The sequence below is a fragment of the Nyctereutes procyonoides genome, unplaced genomic scaffold (assembly GCF_905146905.1).
Source record: "Nyctereutes procyonoides isolate TBG_1078 unplaced genomic scaffold, NYPRO_anot_genome, whole genome shotgun sequence".
Taxonomy (NCBI): Eukaryota; Metazoa; Chordata; class Mammalia; order Carnivora; family Canidae; genus Nyctereutes; species Nyctereutes procyonoides.
The window spans coordinates 2,674,254-2,695,855 of NW_026575137.1; the positions used below are offsets into that span (position 1 = coordinate 2,674,254).

A 21,602-nucleotide genomic window follows, 5' to 3' on the forward strand; every position below is an offset into this window, starting at 1 on the left:
GATAGGCCAAGACCTTTGTGGCATGCTCTACTCTTTCTTTTTTTTTTTTTTAAAGATTTATTTATTTATGATAGACATACAGAGAGAGAGAGAGAGAGGCAGAGACACAGGAGGAGGGAGAAGCAGGCTCCATGCCGGGAGCCTGACGTGGGACTCGATCCCGGGACTCCAGGATCGTGCCCTGGGCCAAAGGCAGGCGCCAAACCGCTGAGCCACCCAGGGATCCCCTCTACTCTTTCCTCTGAAAGAGGCCAACGTGATTTTTTTGTACTGTGCTGGCTTAGGGAGAGACTGAAGTAGATAAAGTGGATTGTTCTAAGCCTTTTCAACATGGTGGCTCTTGGTTTGTACTACTCTGAAGCATTGAGAATAATTTTTTTTGATATTACTTATTTATTCCAGAGAGACACAGAGAGAGGCAGAGACACAGGCAGAGGGAGAAGCAGGATCCATGCAGGGAGCCCGACGCAGGACTCGACCCCGGGACTCCAGGATCACACCCTGGGCTGAAGGTGGCACTAAACCGCTAAGCCACCCGGGCTGCCCTCATTGCAAAATCTTAACTGCATTCTGGACTCTTAAAGGTATTTTGGGCACATTATCATTGTTAAATCGGTGTCTCTGAGTGGAAATGAGAGCTGGAACTTCCTTTTCCACTATCGTGCTAATGCCACTCTTCTCTCTACCGTGAATTAAAAGTTTGTTCATTAATTTTCAGTCTTTTTTTTTAAGATTTTATTTTTTATTCATGAGAGATACAGAAAGAGAGGCAGAGACATATGCAGAGGGAGAAGCAGGCTCCACACAGGGAGCCCAATGTGAGACTCAATCCCGGGACTCCAGCATTACACCCTGTGCCGAAGGCAGACACTAAAACTGCTGAGCCACGCAGGCGTCCCTACTGTTTTATTGTTATGTAATAAACTCACTCAAAGTTCTGGTTTTCTCCTGAGAAATTTTTGGCCAAATGCCACTGATCTTTTTTTTTTTTTTTTTTTAAGATTTATTTATTTATTTGAGAGAGAGAGAGAGCACACACCCAAGAGCAGAGGGAGAGGCAGAGGGAGAGAGAAAATCCTCAGACTCCCCACTGAGCAGGGAGCCCAAAGCAGGACTTGATCCCGGGACCCTGATATCATGACTTGAGCCAAAACCAAGAGCCAGATGCTTAACCAACTGAGCCACCCAAGTGCCCCCAAATGCCACAGACGTTGAAATGGATTGCTTTAATTATACAGGTATAAACTGTGATTTACATTTATTCAGGAGTATGGTTTTTAAACATCAAGTTACACAGACTTTTTTTCAATGAGCATGTCTTTATTTTGTTCAGGTATATTATTGTGGCCAGTGAATGTATCCTGTTGGGAGAAAAATTTAATCCACACTTAAAGGTTCTTCTACTGGTCTAAGAATTAAACATGAGACAGTTTAACAAAAGAAAATCAAATTTAATTTTGTATATATGGGAACACCACAGCCATGAAAGGTTCAAAGACAGAAAGGTAAAATGAGGTATACATGCCATCATGAGCTAAGGAATGGAATAGGAGTCTATAGCATCAAAGGCAAGGAGGTCAGTGCATGAGGCAATAAGAACAGATGTTTGGTAACTAGATGTTTCCCCTGCCATACAGATAGGCCATTCAGATAAAATGTATCTCTGGTTAGGACGCCTGGGTGGCTCAGCGGTTGAGCCTCTGCCTTTGGCTCAGGGTGTGATCCCAGAGTTCCAGGACTGGGTCTCCCAGTGGGCTTCCTGCATGGAGCCTGCTTTTCCCTCTGCCTATGTCTCTTCCTCTCTCTCTCTCTCTCTCTGTGTGTGTGTGTGTCTCTCATGAATAAATAACTTTTTTTAAAAAAGTGTATCTCTGGTTATAACTCTTATTCAGGGAAAGAATCCCCCAATTTAGATTCTTCTAGGTAGTTAAGGAAGGAGCAACAGTTTCTCTTGAGTCTGCATAGTCTCAATTGCCTTCCGCTCAAAACAGTACATCTGCCAAAGCAGTGCATTTTGGGGAAACTTGTTCTAAATTCCTTTAGCCCCACCTTTGAAACTTGGAAGAAAGTTTCATAATCCAAAAGCTAAACTGATAGATTAGTTCATATCTCAATAAATCAGCCTCAGTCTTGAGAATAAATAAGTCAGTTGAGTTAAATAATTGTGTCTCATTTCAGGAGGCAGTCTTATAGGTGGGCTCCCAAAGTTAGGCCTATATTGTGCAAGCAATCAGGTAACAAAAGAAAAACAAACGTTAATGACTGGAGCAAATTATAAACCCAGGATCTGAGTCTTGAGTGCTGCCAGTGAGAAGATTTCTAGATGTCAGATGAGAGGCATCTTCAGAGAGAGCAATGGCAGACAGTGGCTATCTGAAAGACTTTCCTGATTTGAAGTTTGAATGTCTCTGGTGATCTGAGTGGCCCATTCAGTAACAGCACAAAGATCATCTAAACATAGGCTGTTGGGATGATTTCTCTGACATCGGTATCATGTCATACAGCTTGAGTTTGCCGGACTCCAGGAAAAAAAAAGGGCAGCTTTAGTTCTCAAAGATTCCAAGTCAAAAAGAAGGGAGAGGGCAGCCCCGGTGGCTCAGTGGTTTAGCGCTGCCATAGGCCCTGGGTGTGATCCTGGAGACACGGAATTGAGTCCCATGTCGGGCTCCCTGCATGGAGCCTGCTTTTCCCTCTGCCTGTGTCTCTGCCTCTTGTTCTCTCTGTGTCTCTCATGAATAAATAAAATCTTTTTTAAAAAGGAGAAATTGTAAATTTTAGTTTGGAGAGTCTTAGCCAGATATTTTAGGAAATCAGAATTCATGATCCAGTCAAGTTTATAGGCAAAAATAAACCCTCAAAGATCTAACATCCACAAAGGTGTGTTACTGAAACACAGTTTTTCTCTCTAAAATCACCCTCATTTCCACCAAAGATAGCCAAATTAGATGAAGTCTGGTTTCAAAAAACTTGGCCTGATTATTTACATAATTGCAGCAAGAAGAGTGAGTAACCATATAGGCTTTTTAAATCTACGTTGCTAGAACTTTTTATAAAGAATCTTCAGATTGAACTTTTTTTCTTTTTTAATTTTTATTTATTTACGATAGTCACAGAGAGAGAGAGAGGCAGAGACACAGGCAGAGGGAGAAGCAGGCTCCATGCCGGGAGCCCGACGTGGGATTCGATCCCGGGTCTCCAGGATCGGCCCTGGGCCAAAGGCAGGCGCCAAACCGCTGCGCCACCCAGGGATCCCCAGATTGAACTTTTAACAGCCTCTGAGGCCCAAGCCAAATACTTCCCATCAGATTTGCCAGCAATATCTATATATTTGAGTAAGTTCCTTCTTCTCAAGGTCCCCAAAATATCTTGAGGTGCCTGTCAGGCACTTGTGCCTGTCAGGAAGTGACCTTCCTTTCTCACCTGGTAAGGCTGAAGGGAACCCAAGAAGCAAGGTACCAGGCTGATTTTTCCAAGGGGCTACATTGGCTCTGTAAGGTCCACTACAGTTCCTTAAAGCTGTCTGATCATATGTGAGTCTCTGTATCTCTATCAAAAATGACAATCTAAGGGTGCCTGGGGGGCTGAGTCAGTTAAGCATGTGCCTTCGGCTCAGGTCATGATCCCAGGGTCCTGGGATCAAGCCCCACATTGGGCTCTCTGCTCAGCAGAGAGCCTGCTTCTCTCTTCCTCTGCTGCTCCCCCTGCCTGTGCATATGCATGTGCACTCTCTCTCTGTCAAATAAAATCTTTTTTAAAAAGTGACAATATAGGCAAGTCTTGACAATATAGCCAATGTTTCCAATTATATCCTATTATAAAACACAATTTTATTGAACTTATGCAAATAACTATATTGCATGAAAATAAGAAAAACCTCTGAGGATGTCCAAATTCTGGAGGGATCGAGTAGGGAGAAAAAGATAAATGTTTTGTATTTGTTTACAAAGGTATATTTTACCAAATTGCTGTAAGTCATAGATAGCTTAAAAGAAAAAGTTTATTTAGATCTGAAAAAGTAAACACTAGAGAACCAGCAATGTTTCAAATAAGTCACAGAAATGATAATCCTCTTCTTCAGTTCATTCAGTCCTGTGTTATTTAATTCTTGTTGGGTTCGAATCCAGTTTTCCCACCAGTTCTGGAAATTCTTACCCAGTTCAGTAGTATGACATTAAGGTTAAGAAAAACCTGTATTTGTCAAAAGTTCTTTCCATGAATCTCCTTGAGGATGAAGCACTTTTGTAAGGAAGCTTTTGGAAAAGTATCAGAGTAAAATAGCTGTCTGTATATGACAAAAGACTTTTTAAAAATTTGTAATCATTAGAGAACTGAAGAGAACTCGTTATAATGGACTTGACAAGGAAATGTGGTTATTTCTGTGACATACGACACTTCAGTAATTAGAAGTACAAGTGATAACATTCATTATACTACGACATATTAAAATTTTAAAAATTTCATACATGTTATAAATAGTTATATTAGGGATTCCTGGGTGGCTCAGTGGTTGAGCATCTGCCTTCTGCTCAGGGCATGATCATGGGTCTGAGGATCCAGTCCCACATCCAGTCCCGCATAGAGTCTCACATCAGGCTCCCTGTGGGGAGCCTGCTTCCCCCTCTGCCTATGTCTCTGCCTCTCTCTGTGTCTCTCATGAATAAATAAATCTCTAAAAAAATAGATTATATTAGTATTCACACATATAATATAACCTAAGACAGTTTATCATTATTTATTTGACAATGCTTCCCATATAATTTAACATACCAAATGAGCTTACCTAGTTTAATCTCTCTCTTTATAAGGTCAGAGAACAAATCTTTTGAGATGTTTCAGGGACTCTCGGGAATATCTCATATCTCAATAGTAAGTTTCTACATGAAAAAGAATTTAGTCAAAACTTGATTTCTGGAAGTTTGTAAAAAAAAATATTTGTTTATTTTTATTTATTTATTTCAGAGAGAAAGAGCACACAAGCAGGGGGGAGTGGCAGAGGGAGAGGGAGAAGCAGGTTCTTCTTGGAAGAGCCCAGCAGGAAGCCTGACACAGGGCTCCACAGAGCCAAGGACTCTGGCATCATGACCTAAGCAAAAGGCAGACGTTTAACCAACTGAGCCACCCAGACAACGCTGTCAAAAATATTTTTTTAAAAAAAGGTTTTAAAGTTCTTGCCTAAATAAGATCAGAGACCATTACAAAACTTAAAACTTAATTATCTATTCAACCAATGTGGCAATAAAAGATTTTAAAGGCAAACACAGAAGGTTACATAGGTTACATACATAGGTTACAGAAGGTTACATACATAACCTTGCTAACATAAAAGGTTAGCAAAACTTATTTCTTTTATTTACTTTTTTAAAAAAGATTTATTTATTCATGAGAGACACAGAGAGAGAAGTAGAGACATAGGCAGAAGGAGAAGCAGGCTCCCTGCAGGGAGCCTAAGGCAGGCGCTCAACCACTGAGCCACCCAGGTGCCCCGAAAACTTAGTTCTTTTAAGATAAGATATTCAGTTTTCCTAAAAAATCAAAAACTTGATAAATATAAAACATAGAATCTTTATTTTGAAACACATTATGCTAAAAATAAAGAAAAACCTTTGTTTACAATCTCTTATTAGGAAGAGACCAATAATCTGAGAAAACTGTCATTCTAACAAAGAGAAAAACAAAATTCTAAACTTACAGCAGTAATACTTTGGATAGTAAAGCTCATTTACATAATTAAATTCTTTCTACCTTAGCCAGTCCTGACTGATACAGCTTTGAATGTAGGTAAAGCCTGGAGCCGACAGCCAAGAATTCTTGAGACGTCTTTGGTATAAAAAAGGTGGTTTTATTAAAGCATAGGGACTGGACCCCTGGGCAGAAAAAGCTGCACTGGGGTCATGAAGAGAGTGGCCCACTATATATTTTCAAGTTGGGAGGGGATTAGGGAATAGCGTTAAGTCTCTAAGGAATTTTGGAAGCAAGGTTTCCAAGACGTTGAGGGGCTAGATATTGTTGGGGAAAGGTCATTTATTATTGTCTAATAAAACCTGAGTCATCAATGTATATTTATGGGCCATATGCTTGGGAATATGATCGCCAACATATACCTTGGGAGGTAAAGATAAAGGAAGTTTCCAAAGGAATTTTTATATGTTAAAGTAGACTTAAAAGGATCCTGGGGGTCCAGCTAAGATAGCCTTTGCTATTAGCAAAGTATTAACAACGAGGCAGCTTAGTTCTTAGAGGAATGTCTGTTTCAAGAACTTGTCAATGGGCTATAGATAGTACAGAAATTTAATAATTTTTTTTCTGCTTTTGTTTCTTACCTCACTGACCCTGCATAAAATTCCTTTCTGAAGATCCCTTTCCCTGAAACCTTCTACAATTTTCTTTTTTATATTCAGATTTTTTCTTATGTTTTCCTTTTTTAAATAGAGACAAATTTCATCCTAAAGTCAACCTCACTTTAGGACAAAATTATTTTTAACCAAAAAAAAAAAAAAAAAAAAAAGCATTTCTACTCCTTATATCCTTTCTTACTAAAAACACACATCGTATTCTCTTTGCATACAGAGATGTTTCCATGATTATTTCTAGTAGCTTTAATTACATTAGAATCCTTAACTCTTAGAAACCTAATTTCTAATGAAAACTATGAAGTAAACAACTGTGTACTGTTATACCAACTTTCTTTAGATTGGCAAAATTTTTAATACTTTTCATAATTTCTAGAACCATTACTATGTGCTTCTTCATAGTATAATCTTTCAATAAAGCACCAAACATGTTTACCAACAGTCCCAAATTTATCCTTAATTTCTCTGTAATAAGGAATTCAAAAGTAAATACATTTATATTCAGTAATTAAAGTTTCATTATTTCACCTTATTTGGAAGTGATCTAGATATTCAATGAATTTAACTTAACTCATCACTTAACTTAGCAACTTTAAAGTTTTAAGTTACCAAAACAGTTTGGTAAAACTATTTTAAAAGTTTACTTAAAAACTTTTTATCTTATTTGTATCTATTCAATTTAATTGCTCCTAATAATTACATTCAGATTACTCACATGAGACATCAGACAAAGCCAACCATTCTCCCCCAAAATGGTTTGTTTTTGTTGTTGTTGCTGTTTAAAATTTTTAACAGTTATAATATAAACTTATTTGGTTAGTAAACCCAAGTACCATAAGTGTTATATTTAATATTGATAACTCTAAAGACAGGTCTATTTTAATTAAACCAACATACTTCAATTAGCTTTTATTCATTAAAGATTGATCCTAGATCACGTGAACTAAAAAGTGTTTGGGTTAGTTTTTATATTTCTGAGGGCTTTAGAATAGCCAATCCTTACAAGTGCTTGCCTTCAAACCAACTATATAGAGCTACTGTACAAATTTTGGGAATACTATCTGTAGGAAAATATCACATATATACAATATATAACATATATACAAATATATATATATACACACACACACACACAGACACAGAGATCTGTAGTTACTAATATTTGTAGAGAGAATTTTTCATTTGTCCAATTTCCAAATACTTCTTCTTTCCTCCTTTTTTTTTTCCTTTTCCTTCAGTTGAGAAACCTCTCCCTAAAGAAGAAAATCGAATTTAATTTTGTACGTATGGGAATCCCACAAACATGAGAAGTTAAAAGATAGAAAGGTTAAATAAGGGATCCCTGGGTGGCGCAGCGGTTTGGCGCCTGCCTTTGGCCCAGGGCGCGATCCTGGAGACCCCGGATCGAATCCCACGTCGGGCTCCCGGTGCATGGAGCCTGCTTCTCCCTCTGCCTGTGTCTCTGCCTCTCTCTCTCTCTCTCTGTGTGACTATCATAAATAAATAAACATTTAAAAAAAAAAGAAAGAAAGGTTAAATAAGACATATATACCCTCCTGAACTAAGGAATGGAAGAGGGGTGGAGGTGGTTAAAGCCCAGGACAATAAGAACAGATGATGGTAATTAGATGTCTACCCTGCCATACACAAGGGTCATTCAGATAAAATTTCCCTCCGTTCAACTCTTATTTGGGAAAAGACTCTTCCAATTTAGATTCTTCTAGATAGTTAAGGGAGGGGCAAAATGTTCTTTTGAGCCTATTGGGTCTCAAATGCCTCAGCTCAAAACAGTCTGCATTCCAAAGTGGCACATTTTGAGGAGATTGTCTCTGAACCCTGTTAGTCCCATAAATTTTAGAACTTGCTACAATTTCTTTGTAGTGCAGTGAATGTCTAATTTTACTACAATGAATTTTATAAATACTCATGTTGACGTATATGTACATGCATAGACATGACTAAATAGAGATAACAAAAGATTAATAGCATTACATTTTGATCCTAGAGGAATGAGTAAAACACTAATGGTCACTCAAACACTATGAAGAAAAGGAAGGAGAAACAACTATGGTTGCCTTATACCTTACGTTCAAATCAGTAAACAAAGCTTATAAAATCTAACTTATTAACTTCTCCTTAGGTATTGTCTCATCACTCTGACTCTTAGGAACTTTGTCCAGCCATTCATTTTTCTCCCTTGGTTTACGGCAACAATCTCCTTAATTTATACCTCTAATCTCCCTCCAATTCAGCCTCCCCACTCAGTTTCTAGACATAATGTCATAAAACACAAGTTTAATCCTGTCATACACACACACACCCCCCAACTTAAATACTCTCCTGTCTTGTGGTCTTCCATCTCCTCCCTACCTCACTCACAACTGCCTGCAACCATCACACTATTACCCCATTACCACCTTCCTTCACCAAATACCAACTTCTAAACTGACCATTGCAGGTTCTCCAAGATTGGAGTCAAGCCTAACTTTCTATTCTCAGCTCTTGCTTCCTTATGTGCACACACACCCTCAGCACACATCAGCCTTTCTAAACAACTTACCATTTCTAGAATAGACCCTATTATCTCTGCCTCCCCCACAATGCTACCTTGCTGCCCCTTCTGACTGCCTATCTCATCCCTGATCTCACACTAGTAAGACAGATTTCAAACATATTGCCCATTTTGTACCCCACAAATACTTTCTAGATAGCGTGAAAAGCGAGTCCAAGACAAACTTAAGTGCTGTTTAAAAATATAAACCACAGGGGATCCCTGGGTGGCACAGTGGTTTGGCACCTGCCTTTGGCCCAGGGCGCGATCCTGAACACCCGGGATCGAATCCCACATCGGGCTCCCGGTGCATGGAGCCTGCTTCTCCCTCTGCCTGTGTCTCTGCCTCTCTCTCTCTCTCTATCATAAATAAATAAAAATTTTAAAAAGAAAAAAATATATAAACCACAGCGGCACCTGGGTGACTCAGTCTGTTAAGTGTCTGCCCTAAGCTCAGGTCATGATTCCAGGGTTCTGGGATTGAGTCCCTGCTCTGCAGGAAGCCTGCTTCTCCCTCTCTCTCCTGTGCTCTCTCTCTCAAGCAAAAAAAAAAAAAAAAAAAAAAAAAATCTTTTAAAAATAAATAAAGCTAAAAAATAAAATATAAAGCACATAGTAAAGTTGTTTACATATTACTTAGAATATTAATGATAGGCTCTTTGAATTTGAGAACTGAAGTCTCCTATAGAATCTTATTGGGAAGTCAGGTGGCTCAGCAGTTTAGCACCGCCTTCAGCCTAGGGTGTGATCCTGGAGACCCAGGATTGAGTCCCATGTCGGGCTCCCTGCATGGAGCCTACTTCTCCCTCTGCCTGTGTCTCTGCCTTTCTCTCTCTCTCTCTCTCTCTAATGAATAAATAAATAAAATCTTTTTTTTAAAAAAAGGAAACATTTAACAAATTCTGTTTTGCAAATAAAGAATTTTGAAGCAACACCACAGTTTCCAAACATTTGTGCTAAAAAAAAAAACAGGAAAACAATTATGATATTAGTTTATCAAACTCTGATTTTAAAAAGTCAATTCTAAAGTGCTAAGGCAATTCAGACACAACCTGGATTTTTTAACTCCACTAACAATAATCAATATTTTAATTAATAAATTAATAATGATGCCCATGATTTTGGAGGAAAGATCCAATACATTTAACATCATCACAACATGATTTGTTTTTTATATCAGTTATTTGTTTTAGGTAAGGCTATAAAGCTATAATACTTATTCCCACTGAAATCTCTATTTTAATGGATCGTCCTAGATCAGTGACTATTACCAATCATCTAATCCCACATAACACATTCCCTCCAGAATTTACTGGCTTAACACAAAACACTTTATTTAGCTCACATTTCTGTTAACTTGCAATTTGGGGGTGGGTTCAGCTAAGCAGTTCTGGGCTCATGCATGTTATCTGTGTGTCCTTAGCTAAAGTGACTTGTTCCTGCTTCCCGTAGTCACTCCTCCTCCAGCAGGCTAGCCTGGGTTTGTTTGAATGGCAAGTCAGCCAGACTTCCAAGATAGGGAGCAAAAGCATGCAAGGTGTTTTGAGGTCCAGCACTAGAATTAAATGAATTCTATTGGGGGGGATAAAAAAAAAAAAAAAGCAGAAACAAGGACTCCAGAATCAAGCAGCCACTGAGAAAATTCCACCTTCACTTCCTGTTGGAAGGAGCTGCAGCCCTATGGGAAAGCACACTATTACAGGAAACAGTAGATTGTGGCTACAACTTTTAGAATGTGACAGGTATAGCCAAACAATCGGAGACCGACGACATTTATGTATGAAAATACCTTCGGTATTAGATTAGAAACATTAGGTTAGGCTTTTATTTGCATGCTAACAGGGACCACCAAAGATTTTAGTGCAAGATAGTGACGGGGTCGGAGCTGACTTTTTTTTTCCTTTTTTATTTTTCTAAGAGATTTTATTTATTTATTCGTGAGAGATGGAGAGAGAGGCAGATACACAGGCAGAGGGAGAAGGAGGCTCCTCGCCCGGAGCTGGATGCGGGTCTCGATCCTGGGTCTCTGGATCTCGACCCCGGGGTCTCTCAGTCTGCATCCTGGGTCTCCGGGTCTTGATCCCGGGTCTCTGTCTGAATGCTGGGTCTCAGGGTCTTGATCCCTGGTCTCTGGGTCTCGATCCTGGGTCTCCATCCACGGGTCTCTGGGTCTCGATCCTGGGTCTCGATCCCTGGGTCTCAATCCTGGGTCTCTGGGTCTCGATCCCAGGTCTCTATCATGAGTCTCTGGGTCTCGATCCTGGGTCTCAATCCCTAGGTCTTGATCCTGGGTCTCTGGGTCTTGATCCCAGGTCTCTATCCTCAGTCTCGGGGTCTCGATCCTGGGTCTCGATCCTGGGTCTCTGGGTCTTGATCCTGGGTCTCGATCCCTGGTCTCTGGGTCTCGATCCCGGGTCTCCATCCTGAGTCTCTGGGTCTCGATCCCAGGTCTCCATCCTGAGTCTCTGGGTCTTGATCCTGGGTCTTGATCACTGGTTTCTGGGTCTCGATCCCTGGTCTCAATCCCTAGGTCTCAATCCTGGGTCTCTGGGTCTCGATCCTGGGGCTCAATCGTGGGTCTCTGGGTCTTGATCCCAGTCTCCATCATGGGTCTCCATCCTGGGTCTCTGGGTCTCCACCCCGGGTCTCGATCCTGGGTCTCTGGGTCTCGATCCCGGGTCTCCATCCTGAGTCTCTGGGTCTTGATCCTGGGTTTCAATCCTGGGTCTCGATCCCTAGGTCTCAATCCCGGGTCTCTGTGTCTCGATCCCAGGCCTCTGGGTCTTGATCCCAGGTCTCCATTGTGGGTCTCCGTCCTGGGTCTCCGTGTCTCGATCCTGGGTCTCGATCCCGGGTCTCAATCCTGGATCTCTGGGTCTCGATCCTGGGTCTCAATCCCTGGGTCTCGATTCCTGGTCTCTGGGTCTCGATCCCGGGTCTCCATCCTGGGTTTCTGGGTCTCGACCCTGGGTCTCCATCCGGGTCTCTGGGTCTCCATCCTGGGTCTCCATCCTGAGTCTCTGGGTCTCCATCCCGGGTCTCTGGGTCTTGATCTCGGGTCTCCATCGTGGGTCTCCGTCCTGGGTCTCTGGGTCTCGAACCCGGGTCTCCATCCTGGGTCTCTGGGTCTCGATCCCGGGTCTCAATCCTGGGTCTCTGGGTCTCGAACCTGGGTCGCAATCCCGGGTCCCTGGGTCTCAATCCCTAGGTCTCTATCCCTGGTCTCTGGGTCTCCATCCGTGTCTCTGGGTCTCGATCCCGGGTCTCCATCCTGAGTCTCCAGAATCACACCCTGGGCTTAAGGCAGCCGCTACGCCGGGGGGCCCCTGGGGCTGCCCTTTTGTCCCTTTGTCTATCTGAAGTAGGCACCATGCCCAAGGCAGGGCTTGAACTCCCCTACGATCAAGAGTCGGATGCTCCACCCTCTGAGCCCGTCGGGCGCCCCTCCTCCACCTTTTAAATATCTCCACGACTTAGCAACCCGACCAGGTCTCTTTCACCTTCCTACCACACTCTTTTCTTACCTGGCATGTCCCTCGCTTCCAGAACGTCCCTTCACCTGGCTAAGGCTCTGCTCAGTCCCTGAGAACTTCTTTCGAAAGCCTCCCCGCTACCCACGCCGCTACTGAGGTGGCTCAAACGCTGCTGGGCTACTTCCAGCACTCACCCCGCTGCACGGCGATGCTTCGTCTCCTCCCCTGACCTGCGAGTGCCTCCAGGAACGAGAACGGCCTTCCACGGATTCCGCCCGGCACACGCAGGACACCCCGTGAGTGTTTACTAAATCCGAAGCATGTGCAACGGCCGGCGGGGTACGGGGGGCGGGTAACTGACAGGTGTGTACAACCATAGTTCTGCAAAGACACACTGCTGTTAAGTCGCCTTCAGGAGTCAGTCGGCTCCAAAGCAGAAATCATCGAAGAGTTTCGCAGGCAAGACCCAGCCTTCCTCAGCCGACACACGCGCGCGCGCGCGCGCGCGCGACGGCCTTCCCCTTTACGGCAAAAAAGTCCCAAGAGTCGCGCCGTAGATGCCGTAAAAGGGAGGGAAGCTCTTGGGGAAGGAAAGCAGGCTGCCCGCTTTGCGGCACTTGTCAAGGCGGGAAAGTGCCCGGCTGTCGGTTGGAATTGCAGGGAGGGCGGGGCCGGGGGGAGGGGGGAATCGTCGCCCCGCCCCCTCGGACAGGACTTCCGCCCACTCAAGAGGCGTGTTCCGGGCTCTCCCACCCAGCCCTGGGCGCCGGTTAAGACCACGCTCCCCGTCGCCGGTGCCATGGAGGCGCCGGTGGAGGCGGAAGTCGAAAATGAGGACGGCGACAGCAGCTGCGGGGATCTGTGCTTCATGGACAAAGGCCTACGGAGGTAAGAGTGTGCCCCGCAGCTTGGAGTGGCCCGCGCCCGCCCCGGGTGCCGCGGAGGCGGGCGGCGCCGCTTAGCGCAGACCCGCCCCAGCGCCGCTGGCTTCCGGCCGCCGGGCTGCGCCGGAAGTGCCCTGAGCCCTCCTCCCTGCTCCGGGGCCCTCCAGCCCGGAAGCTGCGCTCCGACCTCCTCCTCCATCACTCTTGGCCCGTCCTCCCCCTTCCCTGGCTCTCCTCTCTTTCCTGAGGAGCCTTCCTCTGCTTGCTCTTTACTTGTCGGTTTTCTGGGTTCTCTCTCGTCTCTCCTGCTCTTTCATCCTTCACAAGAGAGTGGCGCTCCTGCATCTCTCTGGCAACCGTGGAGCGAAGGTTTACCGCTCTTCCTTGGTTTTGACCCAATTCTCTTTGCCCCCCCCATTCTGATTTCTCCTTTGCAGAGCGCTGTGATGCATACGTCCATCTACTTTGTGAAAGTGCTAAACCATACGTGGCTAAGGATTTCCCTCTTCGATGCAGCCCAAATCTATGCACGACGTGCGAGGTTCTCGGTTCTTGCCCTACTGGCTGGCCCCCACCTTATCGTTTCGGTCTTAGGACACGACTCTTACCATTTCTCCATTTAACGTCTGTGATGAGCCGGTACTGAGCTACAGGCAGTTCCGTAAATAGGGTTCTCCTTGGCTTTGCACTTAACTGTTCCTTTGTGGCACGCCCTGCTCCGTGCAGAACCTTGCTGCCCATAATTAAACCATCTTGCCCCGGATCATGGTCTAAAAATGGGCCAGAAGACCCCAGGGAGATGTTTTCTAAAGGAATATTTAAGTTAGGATTAAGTATTTAATCCTAATTAAATAATAGAGGAATATTATTAAATATACTGGATAATAAATGTCACCTAGCGAACGCCATCCACGTGTACATATTGTTATGTATGTTATCACGGACCCTCACGATGATTCTGCAGCGTAGTAATTTTACAAGCGACAGATCTGAGACTCAGAGGATCTAAGTCGTGTTCTCAACTTCTTGCAGCTGGTGAGCAGTTAAGTTCAAATCCAAACCTGTTTTCTGATTTTCACCGTCTTCCTTTTTTTTTTGCTGGACCGCATTATTTGCCCAGTACTGATTTCCAGAAACTGCAGTGTGTCAGAACATACGTGGCTGTCACCGAGAGCGTGTGTTAATAAGAGAAGGATAGCTCAGTTAAGTGACAGTAGCTAGGTAATTGGGAAATATTTCAGTCACGTGTAGGGATTGTTAGTTTCAAAGTGACAAATGCTTTATCTTTTTCTGCCCCAGGTTATTAGGTGCTTCAGTCTGAAGCCTAAAGGAGGAGGTAAATGACCTGATGGCATATTTAAAGTGTTTACGATTTTTTGATTTTGAATTTGAGATTCTCGATGCTAATTTGGAAGCAAGCATACCAGAATTCCTTGTTTCCCTTTTACTCCCTGGCTACTGAACTTCTCACTTCTCTGCTGCCAGAGTTAAGCTTCCGCTACAGTAGCTGCTACGGAACATGGAACAAATGCCCATGCCATTGTGTGTGCCTATTGCTGACAGTCCTCCCTCCAGCATATCTGAACTATATGCACTGTAGGTTTTATTCCTGGAACTACCATCTTGAGGAGAGGTTCAGATTATAAACACGGCAGTACTTGGGAGAATGGAGAAATGAGTTGTGTTTAGGGGAGGTACATTCCAGATTTTTTTTTTAAATTTTTATTTATTTATGATAGTCACACAGAATGAGAGAGAGAGGCTGAGACACAGGCAGAGGGAGAAGCAGGCTCCATGCACCGGGAGCCCGATGTGGGACTCGATCCCGGGTCTCCAGGATCGCGCCCTGGGCCAAAGGCAGGCGCCAAACCGCTGCGCCACCCAGGGATCCCTACATTCCAGATTTATAGAAAGGAGGATAAATCTTTTTCGCTAGAAATAGCAAGAACTAGTGGTTTCTTTTGAAATCAACTACGTTCTGGGTTAAAGAGGTGTTGGAGTCCGTAAAGAATGTAAGATTATAAACCACAGTGCCAGATCTGGATTTATACTGCCTCAGGTAATAACGACAAGAACGTGGACAATTTATTTCATTTCTGCTGCAGACTTCAGTATCCTTATGATACCTATTGCTTAGAATTGTGGGGATTAAATGAAATGAGGAAACAGAGGCTTAGATAAATTAACTCCTTTATTCAAGTAATTTAACAAAGGAAAAATAGTGATAGAATGCAGATTTGAACTGGGGTATTAGGGTTTCAGGGCCTTGACCGGCGCCGAATCACAGCTTTCATTATATGCTGATGACTTGGTTGCTAATAGAAGGTAGAAATGCCCAGGGTCTCTTACCCCTTTTGAGTGAGTTTCTTGTTTATGGTCTAAAATACCAATTAGTGGTAAGAAGCACTGTACCCTACGGGATATTAAAAGGCTACCAAGAGTAGGAAGGATTTCATTATAGAATGAGTAGAATACATAGTTAACCATCTACATGCTGTTTGGTTAATTTTAATTATTTGGTCATAATTTTTAAATCTGTTTCTTGTTTTGGTAATATATATTTTCTCTTATAGCATGTCAGAGTTATCTTTAGATTCATCCCTTCATGCCATCAATCTTCATTGCAATAACATCTCAAAAATCGAAGCCATTGATCATGTTTGGAATTTACGACACTTAGACCTGTCATCTAATCAAATAAGTCGAATTGAAGGGCTAAGCACACTGACGAAGCTATGCACTTTAAATTTGTCCTGCAATTTGATCACAAGAGTAGAAGGTTTGTAAGTGACTTTCCTGTGATACTTTTCATAAGGAAGATGATTTAAGTCCACTTTTCTTCTTCCCAAAAGAATGGAACAAATATCATAAACTTTTGAAAACTGGCCTTAAAATTTACTACGTAAAAAGCTTTCTTCTATAAAAGTTAACAATTTCTTAAGTATTTTGCAAAATACTAAGAAAATTGATTTCACTGTTACCAGACTATAAATTTGCTTCAAAACTGTCTGAAATAGTATCGTAATACTGTATAGCTCTGAGTAATTATTTGAATTCTGTAAAGGCTTTATTTTATTTTATTTTATTTTATTTTATTTTATCTTATTTTATTTTATTTTATTTTAGGACTTGAAGCACTAACTAATCTGACTAAACTGAATTTATCCTATAACCACATAAATGATCTTAGCGGTAAGTAGTTAATCTTACGTTTTCTATAGTGCTGAATGTTTGCCATGTGATGAATTAGGCTAAACTCAGCCTGCTGAAAACTGGATAATCCTGTTTTTGACCAAAAATACCTCTAGAGAGTGTGCTTCGGTCATAATTCTTTCTTGCTGGTGCCAGAGCTATGGCTGAATAACAAATAGGAATGCAAACCAGGGTGATCAGTAACAGAAAAAAACTTGGACTTACTTCAAGAGAATACTGTTTTAATCTTATATAATCGATCAATATGTTATTTAAAAAATCGTTCCAGGGCAGCCCGGGTGGCTCAGCAGTTTAGCGCCGCCTTCGGCCCAGGGCCTGATCCTGGAGACCTGGGATCAAGTCCCACGTCGAGCTCCCTGCATGGAGACTGCTTCTCCCTCTGCTTGTGTCTCTGCCTCTCTTTCTCTCTCTCTTTCTCTCAAATAAATAAATAAAATCTTTAAAAAAAAAAAAAGATCTTTAACATTTTAAATAAATAAATTAAATTAAATTAGTTCCAAAATAACTTTTACGATGATGACAGTATTACATATCTGTGTCGTCTGACATGGCAGCAGGTAGCCAGATGTGTCCTTAGAGCATGGGAAATACAATTTACGCAGTGAGGAACTGGATTTGTTTTTTGTTTTTGTTTTTGTTTTTTTAATTTTTATTTATTTATGATAGTCACAGAGAGAGAGGGGGGCAGAGACATAGGCAGAGGGAGAAGCAGGCTCCATGCACCGGGATCCCGATGTGGGATTCAATCCCGGGTCTCCAGGATCACGCCCTGGGCCAAAGGCAGGCGCCAAACCACTGCACCACCCAGGGATCCCAGGAACTGGATTTGTAATTAAATTTTAACTTGAATTCACGAAGCCGCTTGTTACTAACTCTGTCCTACAGCGCTCCAAAGGCCGTGTTGTACGTTGAACATCAAATGACTTTGTGTTTGACCTTCAGTAGATCTGAGGAGGTTAAACATTGTTACCTATTTTTTAATTGATTAAAGTGATACACTGATAAATCGAACACGGTTTCGTGATCTGTCAAAATTGGCGGAATTCTTCTACTTACCTTCATGATCCTGTCAGCAGTGGAAGCAGTCTTATCCATGTGTTTATTTTTCTCTCATGCTTGGAAAATACTAGCCTATGCCAGGTATTTCATATACAAATAATTAAAGCAGTCTGTTCCCTACCAGTAAGCTGGAATAGCAAGAATATTTTAATTTTTAAAAATTTTCCCCAAAAGATCTGAAAGTATTAGAATTGAAATTTGTTTAAAGATCTTATTTATTTATTCATGAAAGACAGAGAGACGGAGACAGAGAGAGAGAGGCAGAGACACAGGCAGAGGGAGAAGCAGGCTTCATGCAGGGAGCCTGACGTGGGACTTGATCCCAGGTCTCCAGGATCAGGCCCTGGGCTGAAGGCAGATGCTCAACTGCTGAGCCACCCGGGCGTCCCTAGAATTGAATATTAACCTTACCTTTGTCACTGCTGTATGATGTTGAGCAAAGAATATTACTGTTTGGATACAGTTTCTTTATCTGAAAAATGTGAATCTTGGATAAGACTGCTCATTCATTGCAGAGAAAGCATTTGACAAAATACAGCATCCATTCCTGATCAAAACTCTTCAGAGTGTAGGGATAGAGGGAACTTTCCTCGATATCTTAAAAGCCATCTACGAAAAGCCCACAGCAAATATCATTCTCAATGGAGAAGCACTGGGAGCCTTTCCCCTAAGATCAGGAACCAGACAGGGATGTCCACTCTCACCACTGCTATTCAACATAGTATTGGAAGTCCTAGCCTCAGCAATCAGACAACAAAAAGACATTAAAGGCATTCAAATTGGCAAAGAAGAAGTCAAACTCTCCCTCTTCGCCGATGACATGATACTGTACATAGAAAACCCAAAAGCCTCCACCCCAAGATTGCTAGAACTCATACAGCAATTTGGTAGCGTGGCAGGATACAAAATCAATGCCCAGAAATCAATGGCATTCCTATACACTAACAATGAGACTAAAGAAAGAGAAATTAAGGAGTCAATCCCATTTACAATTGCACCCAAAAGCATAAGATACCTAGGAATAAACCTAACCAAAGAGGTAAAGGATCTATACCCTAAAAACTCTAGAACACTTCTGAAAGAAATTGAGGAAGACACAAAGAGATGGAAAAATATTCCATGCTCATGGATTGGCAGAATTAATATTGTGAAAATGTCAATGTTACCCAGGGCAATTTACACGTTCAATGCAATCCCTATCAAAATACCATGGACTTTCTTCAGAGACTTAGAACAAATTATTTTAAGATTTGTGTGGAATCAGAAAAGACCCCGAATAGCCAGGGGAATTTTAAAAAAGAAAACCATAGCTGGGGGCATCACAATGCCAGATTTCAGGTTGTACTACAAAGCTGTGGTCATCAAGACAGTGTGGTACTGGCACAAAAACAGACACATAGACCAATGGAACAGAATAGAGAACCCAGAAATGGACCCTGAACTTTATGGTCAACTAATATTCGACAAAGGAGGAAAGACGATCCACTGGAAGAAAGACAGTCTCTTCAATAAATGGTGCTGGGAAAATTGGTCATCCACATGCAGAAGAATGAAACTAGACCACTCTCTTGCACCATACACAAAGATAAACTCAAAATGGATGAAAGATTTAAATGTGAGACAAGACTCCATCAAAATCCTAGAGGAGAACACAGGCAACACCCTTTTTGAACTTGGCCACAGTAACTTCTTGCAAGATACATCCACGAAAACAAAAGAAACAAAAGCAAAAATGAACTATTGGGACTTCATCAAGATAAGAAGCTTTTGCATAGCAAAGGATACAGTCAACAAAACTCAAAGACAACCTACAGAATGGGAGAAGATATTTGCAAATAACATATCAGATAAAGGGCTAGTTTCCAAAATCTATAAAGAACTTCTTAAACTCAACACCAAAGAAACAAACAATCCAATCATGAAATGGGCAAAAGACATGAAGAGAAATCTCACAGAGGAAGACATAGACATGGCCAACATGCACATGAGAAAATGCTCTGCATCACTTGCCATCAGGGAAATACAAATCAAAACCACAATGAGATACCACCTCACACCAGTGAGAATGGGGAAAATTAATAAGGCAGGAAACAACAAATGTTGGAGAGGATGCGGAGAAAAGGGAACACTTACACTGTTGGTGGGAATGTGAACTGGTGCAGCCACTCTGGAAAACTGTGTGGAGGTTCCTCAAAGAATTAAAAATAGACCTGCCCTACGACCCAGCAATTGCACTGTTAGGGATTTACCCCGAAGATTCAGATGCAATGAAACGCCGGGGCACCTGCACCCCGATGTTTCTAGCAGCCATGTCCACAATAGCCAAACTGTGGAAGGAGCCTCGGTGCCCATCGAAAGATGAATGGATAAAGAAGATGTGGTTTATGTATACAATGGAATATTACTCAGCCATTAGAAACGACAAATACCCACCATTTGCTTCAACGTGGATGGAACTGGAGGGTATTATGCTGAGTGAAGTAAGTCAATCGGAGAAGGACAAACAGTGTATGTTCTCACTCATTTGGGGAATATGAATAATAGTGAAGGGGAGTATAAGGGAAGGGAGAAGAAATGTGTGGGAGATATCAGAAAGGGACACAGAACATAAAGACTTCTAACTCTGGGAAATGAACTAGGGGTGGTGGAAGGGGAGGAGGGCGGGGGGTGGGGGTGAATGGGTGACGGGCACGGAGGGGGACACTTGACGGGATGAGCACTGGGTGTTATTCTGTATGTTGGTAAATTGAACACCAATAAAAATTAATTTATAAAAAAAAAAAAAGACTGCTCATTCACTCAGCAAATGTTTATTGAAGATCACTGTATCAAATAGTGTTCTGTAAAGATTAAAAAAAATAGATATAGTTCTTGTCCTAGAGCTTACATTGTAGTAGGGAAGAAAAACAAAAAATGAGATCATGTCAGCCCCTCAAAAATAAGCAAAACATTTGAGCAGACCCTTCCCCAGAAGGATATCCAAATGGCAGATTGGCACATCTGAAGATGAGAAGAGGGACACATGAATTAAAAGTGATGGAATGGTCTGTATCTCAGTTATAGTAGTGGTTACACAGTTGTATGTGCTTGTTGACATACATTGAGTTGTACACGTAAAAAGAGTGTGTTTTAGTGACTTTATATAAGATTGTGATAAATATGAAGAAAATACAACAGGTAACACTAAATTCTAATCGATAATTCTTAAAATGATATTTTATATGTTCAATATTTATTATTTATTTGTATGTTTGTTAAGTGCTGCAAAGACACTAAAGTACTTCCAACCTCAACCTGATAAAGGGACAGAAAGGGCAGTATGGCCAGAGCATAGCAAATGAGGGATTAGTGTGCTAAAAAAGAAGAGAAAGTAGGCAAAGGCCAGATCGCAGCTTCACACTCATGGTAAAGAAAGGTTTGCATATTATTCTGGGTAAAATAGGAAGTTTTAGGAAGGATTTAAACAAGTGACATATATGTGTTTTTAAAGGATCACTTTGGTTGCTGCATGGGTCAAGAATGGATTTTAGGAGACTAGGAGTGGAATTCAGGTGACCAGTTAGGAAGCTATTCCAGGGGTCTAGGTGAGATGATGGAGACTTGGAGTAGAAATAGGGTAGAAGAGCAAATGGTTATATTTGCAGGTAGAGTTCATAGGACTTGCTGATAGATTGAGATAAGGAAATGAAGAAAAGAGGAATCAAGGATAATTAACTGAGTTTTTCCTGTAGCAATAGGTGGATGATGGGACTGGTTCCTGACATAGGAAAAATTGGGTGAGAAACAGATTTAGAGATAAGAGAATGAGAAATAAGGATTCTACCTTAAACTTGAGAACCTTGTTAGACATTATGTATGTATGTATATATGTATATGTGTAATGCACAGTTTGGGGTGGGTTATGGTTGGAGTTGTAGATTTGGCACATCAGTGGTATTTGTAACCTGAAACTATAAGGGGTTCTGGACAGTATGTGACTAGAGAAGGCCTTTAAAATCGAATAGTAAGAAGAACATAAAACAGAAAAAACCAGTAACATGAAACAAGAACGTAGAGATTAAGAATTGCTAGT

The 21,602-nt window shown here is 41.9% G+C and overlaps 1 protein-coding gene and 1 long non-coding RNA gene across 4 annotated transcripts in view; one reads left to right on the forward strand and one right to left on the reverse strand.

The window, feature by feature from the left end:
- Positions 1 to 3,979: 3,979 nt before the first annotated feature.
- LOC129495770 (uncharacterized) lies at positions 3,980 to 12,870 on the reverse strand. Its single transcript, XR_008661607.1, has 2 exons — positions 12,426 to 12,870; positions 3,980 to 7,603 (listed from the first exon to the last, which is right to left on the reverse strand). It is a non-coding gene; the product is annotated as an uncharacterized LOC129495770 (long non-coding RNA).
- Positions 12,871 to 13,087: 217 nt separating this feature from the next.
- LRRCC1 (leucine rich repeat and coiled-coil centrosomal protein 1) overlaps positions 13,088 to 21,602 on the forward strand; it is a 41,156-nt gene continuing 32,641 nt past the window's right edge. For 2 of the 3 annotated variants that reach the window (XM_055303471.1, XM_055303472.1), the window contains exons 1-3: positions 13,088 to 13,262; positions 15,832 to 16,037; positions 16,385 to 16,450. In XM_055303471.1, coding sequence (XP_055159446.1) covers positions 13,174 to 13,262; positions 15,832 to 16,037; positions 16,385 to 16,450 — 361 coding nt within the window. In that variant the 5' untranslated portion in view covers positions 13,088 to 13,173. The remainder of the gene's footprint in view (positions 13,263 to 15,831; positions 16,038 to 16,384; positions 16,451 to 21,602) is intronic. The other variant, XM_055303473.1, reaches the window with a different exon arrangement.